This window comes from Rhinolophus sinicus, chromosome 14, assembly GCF_057876585.1.
Source record: "Rhinolophus sinicus isolate RSI-liver-muscle chromosome 14, RSI-T2T, whole genome shotgun sequence".
NCBI lineage: Eukaryota > Metazoa > Chordata > Mammalia > Chiroptera > Rhinolophidae > Rhinolophus > Rhinolophus sinicus.
The window spans coordinates 4,950,601-4,965,447 of record NC_142514.1 but is presented as its reverse complement, the minus strand read 5'-3'; the positions used below and the strand labels follow the sequence as shown (position 1 = coordinate 4,965,447).

The window sequence follows — 14,847 nt, the reverse complement described above, 5'->3', positions numbered from 1 at the left end:
AAATAGTTTGGAGGAAAATAATTTGTGTAGGAATTACTTTTCAGAGTGGGCTCTTTGATCTATGAAAACACTCCAATACCTACAAAAAAAGAAATTGTCCGAAAAAGAGAAGTGGAAGCCATTTTCTAACTAGAAAAAGAGGTATCGTCCTTTTCAGTGTCGGTACCTTGACGATACATCGTTATGTAATTCAATTATTTACTATTTCCTTTAATAGGAAGCATTTTGGTTTTTTGCTAGAGAGCTGAATAACATCCTGTTACATAGACCGAAAATCCAGCTGGAAGTAGTGTTTTCAGCATGTACACGTGACATGGAGTATGTCAAGTTAACTGAGAAAAATAATTAAAACTACTGATCCAAATGTCTCTCCATGTATAACAATTTATCTTAAACAGTTATTGCGTCCAAGACAGACACATCCCTATGATGGTATCAAGAATTTGGAAACTCCGTTTTAAGTTATTGGATGAATCGGGCAGAGCCTGAAGTGAAAGCGCTGGACTCAGGGAAGAGTATCTGGAGCTTTTTCTTAGCCTTCCCCAAGTGAAGACTGAAAACGTGGTCTTTTCTGATTGCTCTGCTGTTGGAATTAACCTACTTTTTTGTTGTTGTTGTTGCCTACTGTGTCCTAATTCTGACATCACCTTTTTTAATTTTTAAAATTTTTTTATTATTTTTTAAAGATTTTATTGGGTATGGGGAACAGGACTTTATTGGGGAACAGTATGTATTTCCAGGACTTTTTTTTCAAGTCAAGTTGTCCCTTCAGTCTTAGTTGTGGTGGGTGCCGTTCAGCTTCAAGTTGTTGTCCTTTCAGTCTTAGTTGTGGAGGGCACAGCTCAGCTCCAGGTCCAGTTGCCCATTGCTAGTTGCAGGGGGCACAGCCCACCATCCCTTGCGGGAGTCAAACCGGCAACCTTGTGGTTGAGGACGCGCTCCAACCAACTGAGCCATCTGGGAGGCAGCTCAGCTCAAGGCGCCGTGTTCAATCTTAGTTGCAGGGGGCGGAGCCCACCATCCCTTGTGGGACTTGAGGAGTTGAACCAGCAACCTTGTGGTTGAGAGCCCACTGGCCCATGTGGGAATCGAACCGGCAGCCTTCGGAGTTAGGAGCACGGAGCTCCAACCGCCTGAGCCACCGGGCCAGCCCCTCACCTACCTTTTAAGATAGCCTTCTGATTCATTAATCTAGGATTTGGGGTCCAAGAGTGTTTTACAAACACTGTACCATAACACTTAATTCTTTAAGTTTTCAAATATTATCTTTTGAGGTGTAAACCTTTAGTGTCTTACGTATGCTTTTTAAATTAGTATTTATCTTTTTTGATGTAAATGCCACGAATCTAAGTTGTCCCGCAGAGAACGCTCTGCCTCCCAAGGGAAATTACAACTTGGGGACTATCAGAGGGAGTGTCACTGTGACTTCTCTGGTGGTACAAGGAGGGAGAGGGATATTACTGGTAATTAGACAAAGCCAAAGAAAAGCTTCTCCTCAATTCACAGCTCAATAAATATGATCACATTAGCAGAAACCATCAGGCTTCCCAGCTTCTCTCTTTCAAACTCCCTAAAGCCTGGGGGCATAAGGGATGTTAATGAAATGCCAACTTTCCAGGCATGAGGTATTTTAGGAGCTTACCACAGAATGCAGTGGGCGCTTATGAAATGAAGGGAGGGACTCTGGTTGGCATTGAAAAGCACCTTCAGAAAATGTGGTCTTAAAAATAATCATTAACATACTCTAAACCAATAAGCTTCAAAAGTGCGTAAGTGATCATTTTTACTAAAACGTTGGTTCCTTGCAGCAGACTGTATTAATTGCATATAACATGCAAGATACTACTACACCTATCGACTGGTTAAACTGGATACCAGGGCATGCGTCTGTTCTCTTGGAATTATTTTTAAGTGGACAGAAATATTACTTATGTATGCCAACAGTGAGGGGAAATAAAAAGAGAAATGGAGATTTTTGTTCAGTTTTTCTCCTGTATTTCACAGACATCTCTGAGACAGCTCTACCACATGGGACCTGAACTATTTCAGTTGTGACTTGCCTAATTCTAAAGGGAACTAACTAGTTAAATTTACAAATAAGTATAGCTGCTTTATTTTTATTTATTTATTTAAAGTTTATTGGGGTGACAATTAGTAAAGTTACATAGATTTCGGGTGTACAATTCTGTGATACATCATCTATATCTCACATTGTGTGTTCACCACCCAGAGTCAGTTCTCCTTCCATCACCATATATTTCCCTTTACCCGCATCTACCACCCCTCGCCCCGCTTACCCTCTGGTAACCACTAAACTATTGTCTGTGTCTATGAGTTTTTGTTTCTTCATTTGTCTTGTTCTTTTGTTGTTTTCAGTTTTATATACCACGTAACAGTGAAATCATATAGTTCACTACTTTTTCTTGTCTGACTTATCTCCTTAGCATTATAATTTCAAGATCCATCCATGTTGTCACAAATGATACTATTTCATCTTTTCTTATGGCCGAGTAGTATTCCATTGTGTATATGTACCACAACTTCTTTATCCATTCATTTATTGAATGACACTTTGGTTGTTTCCATGTCTTGGTCACCGTAAGTCAAGCTGCAATGAACATTTATTTATTTTTTAAACATCTTTCTCTTTCAGCCATCATCCATGGTTTTAACTAGGTGCGATTTTAAATCTTTTATAGGAATAAGGTCTTGATTTAGGAAGAACTTATAAAAACTCAATATTCCTATCATATGTTGGCAAACGACGGCCTGTGGGCCAAATCCAGCCTAATGCGTATTTGTGTGAATAAAGTTTTATTAGAACACAGCCACAAACATTTGTTTATGTTCCGTCTATGGCTGCTTTCACGCTATAGTGGCAGGACTGAGTGGTTATGACTCAGACTGTATGGCCTTTTAAGAAAAAGTTTGCCAACCCTTGGCTTCAAATATAATGAATAAATATTAACATCAACATACATGTAATTAGGTGGGAAATTATATCTCCAGAAACATTAGAAGTTTTAGATTTTTGGAAGTATGATCTTTTCTTAGAAGTCTTACAAATGATGATATAAAGTATTAGTGTCAGGTTGAGAAGGGAAGGCGCTGAATGTGGCTGAGTTGAAAGAGAGAACCCCCATGTTATATTTTAAATGCGTCTTCTTTTGGGACTATCTATAGGATAAAATTGTCAAATTAATCTAAACTCAAGTCTGATTGTGCTGCATTCTATTCCTGGTTTTTAAAACAGTTTTCTGTCGCTTAATCCTTCACTATAACTTAAGACGTGTTAAAGTCGCACCTGGCAGGGTTCACCCCCTCGTGCATACTTACAGGTCAGCATCATATTCTAAAACCTCAAGACCACTAGCAGTGTCTACTGAACACCTGTTCATTACCATTTCTTTAAAATACATATTCTATGGGAACATCTCCTCTTAACTGCAATACGGAATATACAGATGTAAGACACTTCATACCACATTCTCTTTATTTGTCTTTATTCAGCCTTGCCATTAAATGCTGGGAGTCAGGCTGGCTCACTCTTTCAGTGAATGTCCTGGGTTGATTCTGAAAGGGCAACTGTGTGTACTGACTTACCTCAGTGCACGCGGGAAAGGGCCTTTTAGAAAATAAAACTACAGGGACAGGGTAATGGGGACACAGTGATTCTAAATAAGAAATAGGTTAAAAAACAAACCAAAAAAAACAAACCAAAAAAAAACGGCCCGTATCAACTAGTGAGCCTTCTTGCTTTAGAAATTTGGACACAGCAGAGGAGAAAATTTCATCTGGCAAATGACCTGAACCACAACCCACCACCTGCTTAACGTCTTCTTACAGGGCAGCCATATTGAGCTTTGCCCTGGACCCCCAGCCATCGTTTTACACTGAAGGCCTCTCCCACCGAGTTCTCAGCATGCCCTTCGCGGTTCCAGAAGGTCCTCCCTTTCACTCCTCATGCATTTGTACAGCTATTGCATGTGACTGTTTTCGGGTTGTATCAAGTAGCAATGTTAGTAATTAGGGTTAGTTTGACTTGTATCGTATTTCATTCAAAATGGATGTGAAACTTACTGGCATACCTAGGCTGCAGCCCCATGCAAGCAAGCAAAAAGCAAAATATTGAAAATGGAAGATAAACTGGCTAGCAGGCAGCTAAACTCACCCTTTTGTACAGCCTATGGTCCACCAGGGGGCTTTAGACAGTAAAACAATACCAAAGAGCTATTAGCATGTGAGGGTCACAACAGAAATCTTATCAATAGCTTTATTTCAACCGAAAAAGAGTATCAAGTGGTTCCTTTTATGGAAAGAAAAAAGAGTGGTGGTGGTGGTGGGATATGTGTGATGAGCAGGTAGAAAATGCACCAACTTACTCTTGAGTCTAAAAATGTTAGGGGTCGTGTGACCTAGCAGATCCTTAAGAAACGAGACCCCTCTCATTGATTCCTGAAGCCACTACCTACTTCCCTTTTTCTAAGAGGGTGTCAGATCAAGTTTTCTATTTGAATGCTTCTAAAGGACAATCCACATGACAATTTCTCTTAATATCCAGTAAACGCTGACTGAAAACAGGGTTATACTCATCCTAGGGAAAATATGAGTCCAAATTTCCAGGATACGTTTTCAGGATTTCTTCAAGCTCCTTAATTGAATACATAGGGATGGGAAGTGAATACTGACCTTATACAGTCAGTATACAGAGGTGGTTAGAATTTGCAGGCACGTTTTTCTAAAATCTGAACTACAAAAGGGCAAGTTACAAAAAGGGCCAGTAAGGTCTTTATTTACTCCCAAATAATGAACAGAAATTCAGAGTCCATAATCCAATATTCTCTTCATAACAAACTTTCTTGTTACCCTTATGAGGTTATCACTAAAGTAGGAACCTAAGAAAGGTAAAATCTTCATGAAATTCTTCTCTACTAGTTTACAAAAAAGAACTCTAAAACCACGAGTGAAAGGACTCCTTTTTCAGCCCACATTGGGAGGTAGCTTTTTATGCATTTCTTTTGTTTAAATATCTTTTTTTGGCGGGGGGGGGGGCAGGGGAGACACAATCATTCAGACTATAGCAGCTCTATAGCATTTAAAACAATGAGGTAAAGTTGCAAAGTTGCCCAGGCTGCTTCTGTACCGAGTGTTCTCTATTGCATTCCAGTGGTACACTTCTGTTTTTAATTCATCTGTAGATGGATCGTGCTAAGATGTTAGGCTCCCATGATGGCAGGGAGCATATCTTAGTCATCTTTGCTTAACTGTAGTTTCTTTGTTTCCAAAATGGGAATAATTAATACCTAAAAGGGCTATTATGTGAATTGGCAAGATAGTTTCTAAGCATAATTCTTACAACATAGTGTTTTTTTTTTGAATTTTGACTATCTTACCCTCCCAACTCACCCAATAAAAACACATGGCACTGCTTTGGCAAAAAAAAAAAAAAAAAAGAAAGAAAGAAAATGAGCATGGCATTTTATGTAATTTTGCTCATAATCACCAAGGTTGCATCACCTATCCTTATTTTCAAAGCTTAAGGATAAGACAGAAGAAACAAGGAAAATTAAACTTGTGAACATTTCGGTTTGTTTGAAGTGGAAGAGGAATGTAAAAGTAATTTTCTTGAAAATAACATCTGTCAGGGAAGTATCAACTACAGCCTCAACAGTGCTGGAGAGAGTCTTCTTGGGTTTTTCATTTCACAGGTAGGAGAGGAAAAGGGAAGAAGGGAGGGTGAGTACATGAGAACATCCGAAAATGGCCTAGGTCGGTCTTTGATCGTTTCATGACAGAAACAAAACAAATGACTCTATTTAATTGGATGCAAGAACTCTAATACTAAGTCACAGGTATGTCTGAATAATAAAGAAAAGAGGCTGACTTTGGTAAGGCCTGTAGAGTTCATTTCATTATGTCACAGCCATTACCCCATACTTTGATAAGCATTTCCCAAGGAGGCTTCCTTCCTGTTTCAGAGATACTGCCTCTCATTGGTTAGCTAATCTGGGAGAGTCCCCAGCCACTCCCTGGTCGGGATCAGATGGGTGGCTGAGGCACAGAAAGTGTATACTAGCTGCTCATAGCATTCTAGCTAGAGAATACCAAGGATTACCCTAAAGAACGTGCTGTTTATTCAAGTTTTTATTATTGTTTGTGTGTGGTTCTGTGCATGGTCCCTTCTATTGTCATGTAAATGAGTTCTTTTGCTAATTCAAGTACTTGTACCCAGTTAGCCCGTTAAGTCTCAAAGTCAAAATATTGTCAAAGTTAGCAAGCAGATAGTTTTAGGAATCAGAAAAACCAACGTAAAATGAAACCTCTGAGGAGTCGAATTGGATCTGAACACTAGGGCTTCTGGTACAATTAAACCGGAAGGGGAAATAAGATATTAAGGAGTGAGCTTTAATTAAAGTTGGGTTCTGTGGACTGCACGGCTCCCCGGATGCAGGAGACACAAGACCACATGGGGAGTCATGTCAACGCGGCTCGGACCAGACTATTAACCTAAAGAAAGAAAACAAAACACTTCACCAGCCCCCCCCAAAACCTAAGGAAAGAACCTAGTCTTCACAAAGAAAGGTCCAATTTGAGGGAACAGAGATCAAGTCCTGTAGCTTGGCCCCACGGGAAGAGGCTGTCTCCGTGGAATGCTGGGGTCTCAGGAACCCACCTCCTTCTAATTGAAAACGGGCCTCTCCTGTCAGGTGTGTGTACGCTTTCTCGCAGTTTCTCCTGTTCTCATTACAGATGAGCTTTAGTGGGTCTTTCCATAGAGCCTGCTGGCTAGTACATGTCCAGCAGAGGGCACCAGCTACTTAGCAGAAATCCCACATCAGAAAACTGGGCGGGAATGAGTGGTTTTCTGGCCTTTCCTGGAGAATAGAAATGGTTTATTTCCTGTTTGGACACCTATTAGCATAGTGAGGGTTTAGAGGGAAGAACACACTGCAATGGGACATAGAAATAATCAGTTAAAGAGAAACGTGGAATGAAAAGCTTGCCCAGGGAAGCTGTCCTTACCCCCGAATTAAAGCAGGAAACCGGTGGCAGGACTGCCACGGTTCAAACACACCCAGATACTCCCGAACAGCTTCCAGCATTCCAATGGCAGCGACTCAGTCCTTAGTTAGAGTGTTTGTTGGGGGTTAGCCTCGCTAGGAGTTAATGAGTGGGTCAGAGGATTAGGGTGTTTATTACTCGTGATGACTAAAATGTATAGATGGGCAAGTTTATGTACCTGTGGCGACAGCGTCGTAGAAACCTCATTATTTTTCGAGCAGCTTGGTCCTGCTTTTTGGTTAGCAAACTGCTCCTGGAAAATAAACATTGAAAATCAGATGTCACGTCCCTGCTCTTTCACGACTCTTTACAAGCTCGCTTGGTAGAGAAAGGCCTCCTGGCCTTACAGAGGCTTTCTTAGTGCAGAAGTTGACCGGCCTGGCTTTGGTGCTCGTTGGCCTACTATTTCCTAAACTTCTTGTGTCAGTGCAGTTGTGCTAAATGTTTGTATGACACTCCCTCAAGGGGAGTCGCTTAACTCTGCTCCTCCCGAGTCTGCCATGGAGTAAGGCGGGCATGTAGACTGCTGCAAACAGAGTGCCGCCTTTCTGAGCAGCAACTTGGGTCCTGCCAAATTCTGACAGAAGTTGAAACTGGGCGGTGACATCAAAATCCTTGTATGGGGGGGTGGAGAGAGAATGAGCTCCACGGATAAAATTAGATGAACAACAGGCATAACTCTACAAAGTCACGACGACTGGAATGGTCTGGACAGGACTCACTGCCAAATGCTTTCGTCCTGGCACAGACCCTAACACCAGCACCGGGCAATTCTTTCAACCAAGTCAGGGTTCCCTTCCCTAGACAGCTCTACCTCCAGGAACCTTCCCAACCCACCTGAGCTTCTGCTGAACGATGACGGCCGTCCGGCGTGCCTGCCGCCTCCTGCCACACTTCTTGTAACTGCGGTAATACTTCTGGATCAGCACGGCAGCACGGCGGCTCTGCTGGAACTTCTTTTGTTCGTAGTAACTTCGGAATTTGCTCTGGATAAGGATGGCAGCCTGTGTCATCTTTTTATAAAGTGCATACTGCAGGGGAGACAAGAAGCAGCACAGTAACAGCAGGAGCCACACCAGCCTGTGCGTCCTCTGAGCTCCTCAGGGCCGGGAAGAAGAGACGTTACTTTGCCCCTTTATCACCAGTCTGTTGGGGCTTTAATCACCAAAGAGGCAAACTGGGAAGCTTCACACCTACCTTCCCAACATGCAAAGCATTACTTTAAGGGTCACCTTCAGACTATGTATTGTTTTAAATGTGCTTCCCCCCCACAACAAAACATCAAAATATATTGTCCTCCTTGAGAAAAAAGAATTAATAGCAATCCACATAGACATTTAGGAATCTTAAAAACAGATACAAAAAGTAAAATTTTAAATGTTTGAGCTGAATATTACTATCCAATTTCGAAACATGTTTACTTCACCCTTTTTTACGCCTCCGGGTCCCCACCGTACGCGTACACAAGGGTACTTAGCAGTCAGCTTCTGACGCCTAACTACCATTCCATGTAACAAATTTCTGAGTTACAAGGTCCCAAATACAAGGCTTATCATGAAACGCTGACACCTTTAAGCCATTTTAACCTGCAAAAGATTCACACTCATAGGACCAACATGGGAGTGAAGCCATGGGACCCGGAAAACTGTCCCAGAACCAGGGACAGCTCAGCAGCCAGCCAGCACACAGCCCTCCGCCCAGGCAGCAGCAGAACTCGCCAAATGAGGGGTGACGGCATGGACAGTGAGTTCTCTTCCACTTCAGTCTCTAGACACTCACAATGCAGAACGCTCCATATTGAACAGCTACGTCCGCATTGCTAATGAAATCAGAGAGTATGACTCGGGACCAGGAAGCACCCTGCTTACAAGGCGGCAACTTACCATCGTGGGGAAAAATAGCCCTCAGAACACCGAGGACATACACCTGTGCAGATATGAGGCAGGATGGGGGGAGGGACTGGCCTCTCAGAAGGTTTAAGACATAGGACCCTTCTACAAGCATCCTCTGCAGTCTGATCTGATCTGCTTCCCGTTGTCATTTGTCCGAAAGTCTTTCAAGACAAAAACACTGCATCCTACAGAGGCCTGCGGTTTCCAACACCATGGCCTGAGCACTGCCCGCTCAGAACCTGCCCGGCCACAGGGAAGCACATGGGAAAAGGGGAATTTACTTAGTGGCCCACTGGGCTCAGGTCGGCTTGGATGGATTCTTTAGACCGACACTGGCCGAAAAAATGTCCAATTATCATTAATGTCAAAACGCACTCCAATGAATAACCTCACGGTCCCCAGAGGACAGATGCACTGTGGTTAGGTGGCCTGGCAAGGGGACTGTGCCTGTGGCATGAGCCTGCCCTCTGAAGGGCCCCTTCTTGTAGCTGGTAATGGGTGTGAAGTTTGTGACTCTGGTGGAATGGCTTGTGAGAGGACTTGGGTGTATCATTACCTTCAAGGCTATCCATGTCAGCTTGGGGGAGAAACAGAAAATACAAGATTAACGTTAGATTGCCGAATAGAAAGAAATTAAGCACCAGAACCAATAAAACTCCCACCACCAACAAAAGAGAGGCAACCTGGCTACATGAATGCCTTCCACCTAACAAAATATTTGTCTTAATATTTATCAATATTTCATGGAAGAATGCCTTCCGTCTTACTGCTCATAGACAATACTTCTTTGGGGGGGAGGGGTGGGATTTAAAATACCTCATATTTTGAAATAAATACCTGTTATAATCACGGACTTGAAACTCTGATTCTGTGTATGGCTTGTGCTAACCAAACAGAGGCCAGAGCGCAGAGCTGCTCTCCCCGCTGCCGAGCTTCAGGAACCGTGGTGTCAGCGTTTACACAATAAACCTTCATTTTCTGGGATCCTGAACTCAACTGGCTATAAACTGAAGATGCCCCGCCCCCGCTCAGGAGTAGGGCTTAATCCTAGAGAACTTGAGAAAACAGCAACCCACATCAGAAACCACAGCCCTCAGTCTTAACAAGAGAACTGAGTCCCAGATTTCTTACGTGGCTATTATACATCTTAGCATCCATTGTTCCTTAAATAAAATTTTAAAACCGACCTAAAGCACAACCTACTAAAAGGTTCCAGAATCTACTGACAGGACTGATCTTTATCATAGGAACCACTTAAAACTCAATGAGGCAACGTTTTATATTTTCTAGCCACCGAGATGGTTAGCAAGGTCTAATGTTTTCTTAATTTTGCTGAATCTCAGTTTCTTCATCTGTAAAATGGAAATGAAATTGTTTACTTCAAATAATGGTCAGGAGCGAGTGAGGTGATGTGCCTACAAGATCCTGTACATTCGAGGTACTCCATCAACACCAGTTCTCTTTCCTCTCTGACGGTGGTTATCTAACCCTACAGGTTGTTTAGGGAACAGTAATACTGCGTGACTTAGATACTCTTCTCGCATCTGTTAATGAAGGAATGCAAAAAGCACTTTAAGATTTTCAAAGATTTTTACAATTCTTCATTTTAAAACGGTTAGGAAGAAGCTGAAAGGAAAAAAGTTACATCACTAAGGGTGATATAACTTACATAATTCAAGGTCAAAGATAATAGCCAGTGTTTACCTTCTCCAATCACATTCAACCCCCTGGAGCTTGATAATTACTGCAGAGTTTATGGTAAAACTACAGGAAGAGAGGTCTCACCTTTAGGCACAAATAACTTTCTTTGTATCAGACCAATATCTCATAGAGGTGATAATACTAAAAGGCCAAAGATCTAACCCCAAATTATTTTGCGGCATAAGTTGAGGCAGATTTTTTTCTTCATCCTCTGGAACATTTCCCTCGGACTTGTAGTCAAGGCAATTCAAAGTCAGTCTTTGAACTGGGCAGCGGACACAGTGCTCTTTGCCCAAAGCTGACACTAGCACCCCCGGAGCCTTGGGCGGTTTGGGCGAGGCACATCTCCCATGTGACCCCAAACTTGGTTTACCTGTTTATATTTTCTGTAACAACGCTGAATGACAGCAGCAGCCACTTCTTGCTGTTCTCGCAGGGGTCGGCCCTTAAAGGGTACAGTGAAGAAGAAAGAATGATTTAGTAGAAGAAACGTTAACTTTCCTATGACTTAACTAGAAATATCACTCATTTGATTAACTTTCTCAGAACTAGGACCCCAGGTTTACCAAAAGACAGTGATCATTTCCACTATAAATTTTAAAAAATAAATTTACAGAATAAACCAACTAGTCTTGCTTCTGAAGAGAACCACGATATTTGGATGTTAGGAGGCCTAAAAAAATATTCACGTGCAAAGTATTAAGCAAGTTGGGTAGTGACTGGACTATTAGTCCTTAGAAACTGCCTGATCTCCTGTCTTCCCGAAGATAATTCAAGTGCTCTGCCTTTGGGTCAGTGAGTAATGGTTTCTAACACGGTCTTAGGACGGTGATTCCTTTGAGAGTCTGTGGAAGGCTATGGGCCACCTCCCACCAAAAATGCACATACAGACCTTTTGCCATAAAATTTTAGGAGTTCCTGGGCTGCCAAAGTCAATTCCCAGGCCTCCAGGCAGAAACTCCTGCTTTAGGTTATAAATTCCTTGCGGCAGTGGTGTCAACTTACTTTACAGTAACTAAATAATAATTATCCATTATCACTTCCAACAGTAAGTTGAGATGGTAATAACCATCATGCAACTGGTCAGTTTTATTTTTCTAAAGTGACAATCTAATTTCAAGTAACGATTTTATAAACCGGAGGACAGAGAAGAAATGGCATACGTTTCAGCTCGAATGCTTCTTTCATCCACCTCCCTGGTCTCAAGAATGTCACATCAGGACTCCACTCTACTTTACCTTGTACTTCCGGAAAGCTGTCTGGACAAGCCTGGCAGCTTCGTAGAGTTCTCTCTGTTCGTGATCAGTCAGAGTTAGCTGAGCAAATTCATTTTCGACTTTCTCACTGGTAGACGCACTCAGGAATTCCGACCAATCGGCTGCAGACGGAAGGCTAGGTTTCTCGAACGCTATTTCACTGACTGGAGAGCTTCCGGGGCTCAGGCTGGTATTAGAAGAAGGGGTTAGAGGCTCATTATATGCACTTCTGAAACAAGAGGAGACACGGGGAGAGAGACTGGTGATCGGTTGGCATGATCCATTCCGCGGTGATTTCTGAGACAAGACGGGATCCACCAGGAGCCACTGTGGACTATTAGGGGTCCGCCATCAATCGGTAGGGCAGGTTAGGTAGTAGTACCCCGACTTCAATTGCCCTTCAGTTACTAAGTTCATACCGAGCACCCATTCTGAGTTTCGTACAATGCTTACTATTTTACTAAACCCACTAAGTACACTCTCCTGTCCTTATGAAACTTCAAATGGATCTGGGGGAAGACACTGTGATATGTTATCTCACACACTCCGGTAGGAGGGGAAGAACCACGGAGACGTGAGCACATGCGTAGGGCCGTGAATGTGGCAATGGAGCTGGCCCTAACGCTTCCTCCCTTCTTTAACAAGGCCTCAGACTACACAGCACTCCTCGCATCCAGCTGGTCTCCCGCGCCTCCAGATACACCCAGGAACTCATCCTGGAAGTGGCCTCACTGACCTGATCTGGGCAGCGTTCGGCAGATGGTCAACATCAGCGAGATAACTGGCCAGCCAGCTCATGGTACTGCTAATGGTGGCAGCGTCTGGCCTCTCCAATGCTGACGACTCCATGGGCACAAAATTCTCCTGCTTGATCCGCTCAGGCGTGGCTTCAATGATGTGTTCTGCCAAGGTCATCATGTTTACCTGGACAGCGGAGTTCACAAGACATTCAGGTTAGACCGGGCTTAGAAGGTACCCAGGCCTGCTTCCCCCCTCCTGCTCCCGCCCCCCGCCCCACCTCGGAAAGAAGGAAATGAGGGACGGGGGCTTATATCTCAGTCCAGTTCATTCCAATGTCATTGTAAGGTTTTACACAATTCACCCGAATATGCTGGGACCTCACCTCCAAAGGAGCATTTGGCCCCAAACCTTCCGTCAAGTCTCAGAGCAGTTCTGGCTTGTGCCCACTCTCCACCCAAGCCAGGGGTCAACCACGTGACGACACTATGACTGGGCAGTTCTATAGTTAGGTTGTTATAGTAACATGGTGACGCCACTGGTGACCTAACCATATCCACCATGCCCCGTGTTGCCTCACCTAGAGAACCCCAGTTTTGTAGAGAGTAGCCATGAGCCAAACTGCAGGGGACAGCTCATGAATGATAAGCCAATTATGAGAATCCTCCTCTGGATTTCCCTTCTGCCTGCGCACCGAGGGGAGAATGTCTGACCCACTTCCGGACAACGAGACTCTACCGGAGTCTGCTGGGAGGGGTCTGGGCAACGCCTCTGCTTTTCTGATGAAAGGTACCAGCGAGCCTGGCCCCCTCCTCTCGTCCTCCTGCCTGACTACACACAGCTCAAGCAGCCACGTTATAACCACAAAGCAACACGCATGACGAGGAGAGCCGAAAAGAACAGAAACGCCCCCAAAGTCTGGGTCCCTGAAGGTATCACCGAGCAACTGGACTTCTGGACCTCTTGTCACATGAGAAAAGTAGATTTTTTTTTTTTTTTAATTAAACCGCTGTAGTTGGGTTGCTGATATTTTCACCCCAAATACATTCCTAACAGTTACAATTAGGAATCCTTAAGACTAATCCACTAATCCGGAGTGAGATGTATGTTATCTTGTGTTAAAATCTTCCTCGCACATCTCTTGACAATGGAAATTGAAATACAGCACTTTAAGTTTTTATGGGAACTGAGAATGTTCTGAAAGGATCTATAAAAGGTGACAAAATGCTTATCTTACTTCATGAATGAACTTCAAAAACATGCGAAGTAAAAGAAGCCAGACACAGAAGACTACCTATGTTATGATTCCATTTATATGAAATTTCTAGAAAAAGCAAAACTCTGGGAATAGAAATCAGATCAGTGGTTGCCTAGGGTTGGGATGGGAGTGTTCTAAATGGAACTATGACTGCACAGCTATACTCATTTACTAAAATCCATCACAATGAACATACAAAAAGGAGTGAATGTCATGGTATGTCCCTTAAACCTCAATAAAGCTGTTAAAAGCACTTGGGCAATTTTCTAAATTTTCAACATAGAACAAGAATTATTTTTGTAATGAGAATAAAAATGAAAACATTTAGGGAAAAAAAAATCAGTTTTTCTTTTTCTTCTGTATTGGCTCTCTTAATTTGTAGCTCAAACAGGAGGAAGTAGGTCCTACCTTGACATTGTTTTTTTCCAGGTAAGCATTCAAATATTTTATTAAAAGCAAAGTGAAAATTCGGGAGACTGAAGAATCTGGACAGTGACTCTACAGTCATCCCCAAATCCCCATTTTTATAATCACGTATCAGTGTAAGAAGATCTTAATATCATAGCAAGTACAACACTCTAGAATACTAAGTAGCTGATTATTGTTGTGATGGCTGCAAACGGCAAGCAAAATTTAAGTAACTTTAAACCAAATTACATTATTCTAAGCAGCTGGACCTAAAAAAATCATGTCATTCATTTCTAAATTTCTTGGATTATAGTCAGAGAAGATAGTCTTTAAATGTGCAGCTCTAGATTTTTATTTAAATTCTCTTGATGTCCTAGTATATAAGCAATATTCATAAACGTGTCTTGAATATATAAAAAGAACAGTTACACATATATATGTATTTGCTGCGTTGTTAATAACATGTATCTGTGTAATTATATATATCATATATTAAATATATCATTTATATCAACTATATATATTAAGTCAA

The 14,847-nt window shown here is 42.4% G+C and overlaps 1 protein-coding gene across 21 annotated transcripts in view; it reads right to left on the bottom strand.

The window, feature by feature from the left end:
- CAMTA1 (calmodulin binding transcription activator 1) overlaps nt 1-14,847 on the bottom strand; it is an 814,545-nt gene that overhangs the window by 6,671 nt on the left and 793,027 nt on the right. For 8 of the 21 annotated variants that reach the window (XM_074334131.2, XM_074334115.2, XM_074334121.2 and 5 more), the window contains 7 exons: nt 12,648-12,835; nt 11,894-12,140; nt 11,029-11,100; nt 9,511-9,531; nt 7,900-8,093; nt 7,241-7,315; nt 4,172-4,202 (listed from right to left, as the gene is read on the bottom strand). In XM_074334131.2, the coding sequence (XP_074190232.1) occupies nt 4,172-4,202; nt 7,241-7,315; nt 7,900-8,093; nt 9,511-9,531; nt 11,029-11,100; nt 11,894-12,140; nt 12,648-12,835 (828 nt within the window). Of the gene's footprint in view, nt 1-2,335; nt 2,609-4,171; nt 4,203-7,240; nt 7,316-7,899; nt 8,094-9,510; nt 9,532-11,028; nt 11,101-11,893; nt 12,141-12,647; nt 12,836-14,847 lie in introns of those variants that run through there. The other 13 variants (XM_088790087.1, XM_088790093.1, XM_074334138.2 and 10 more) reach the window with 7 other exon arrangements.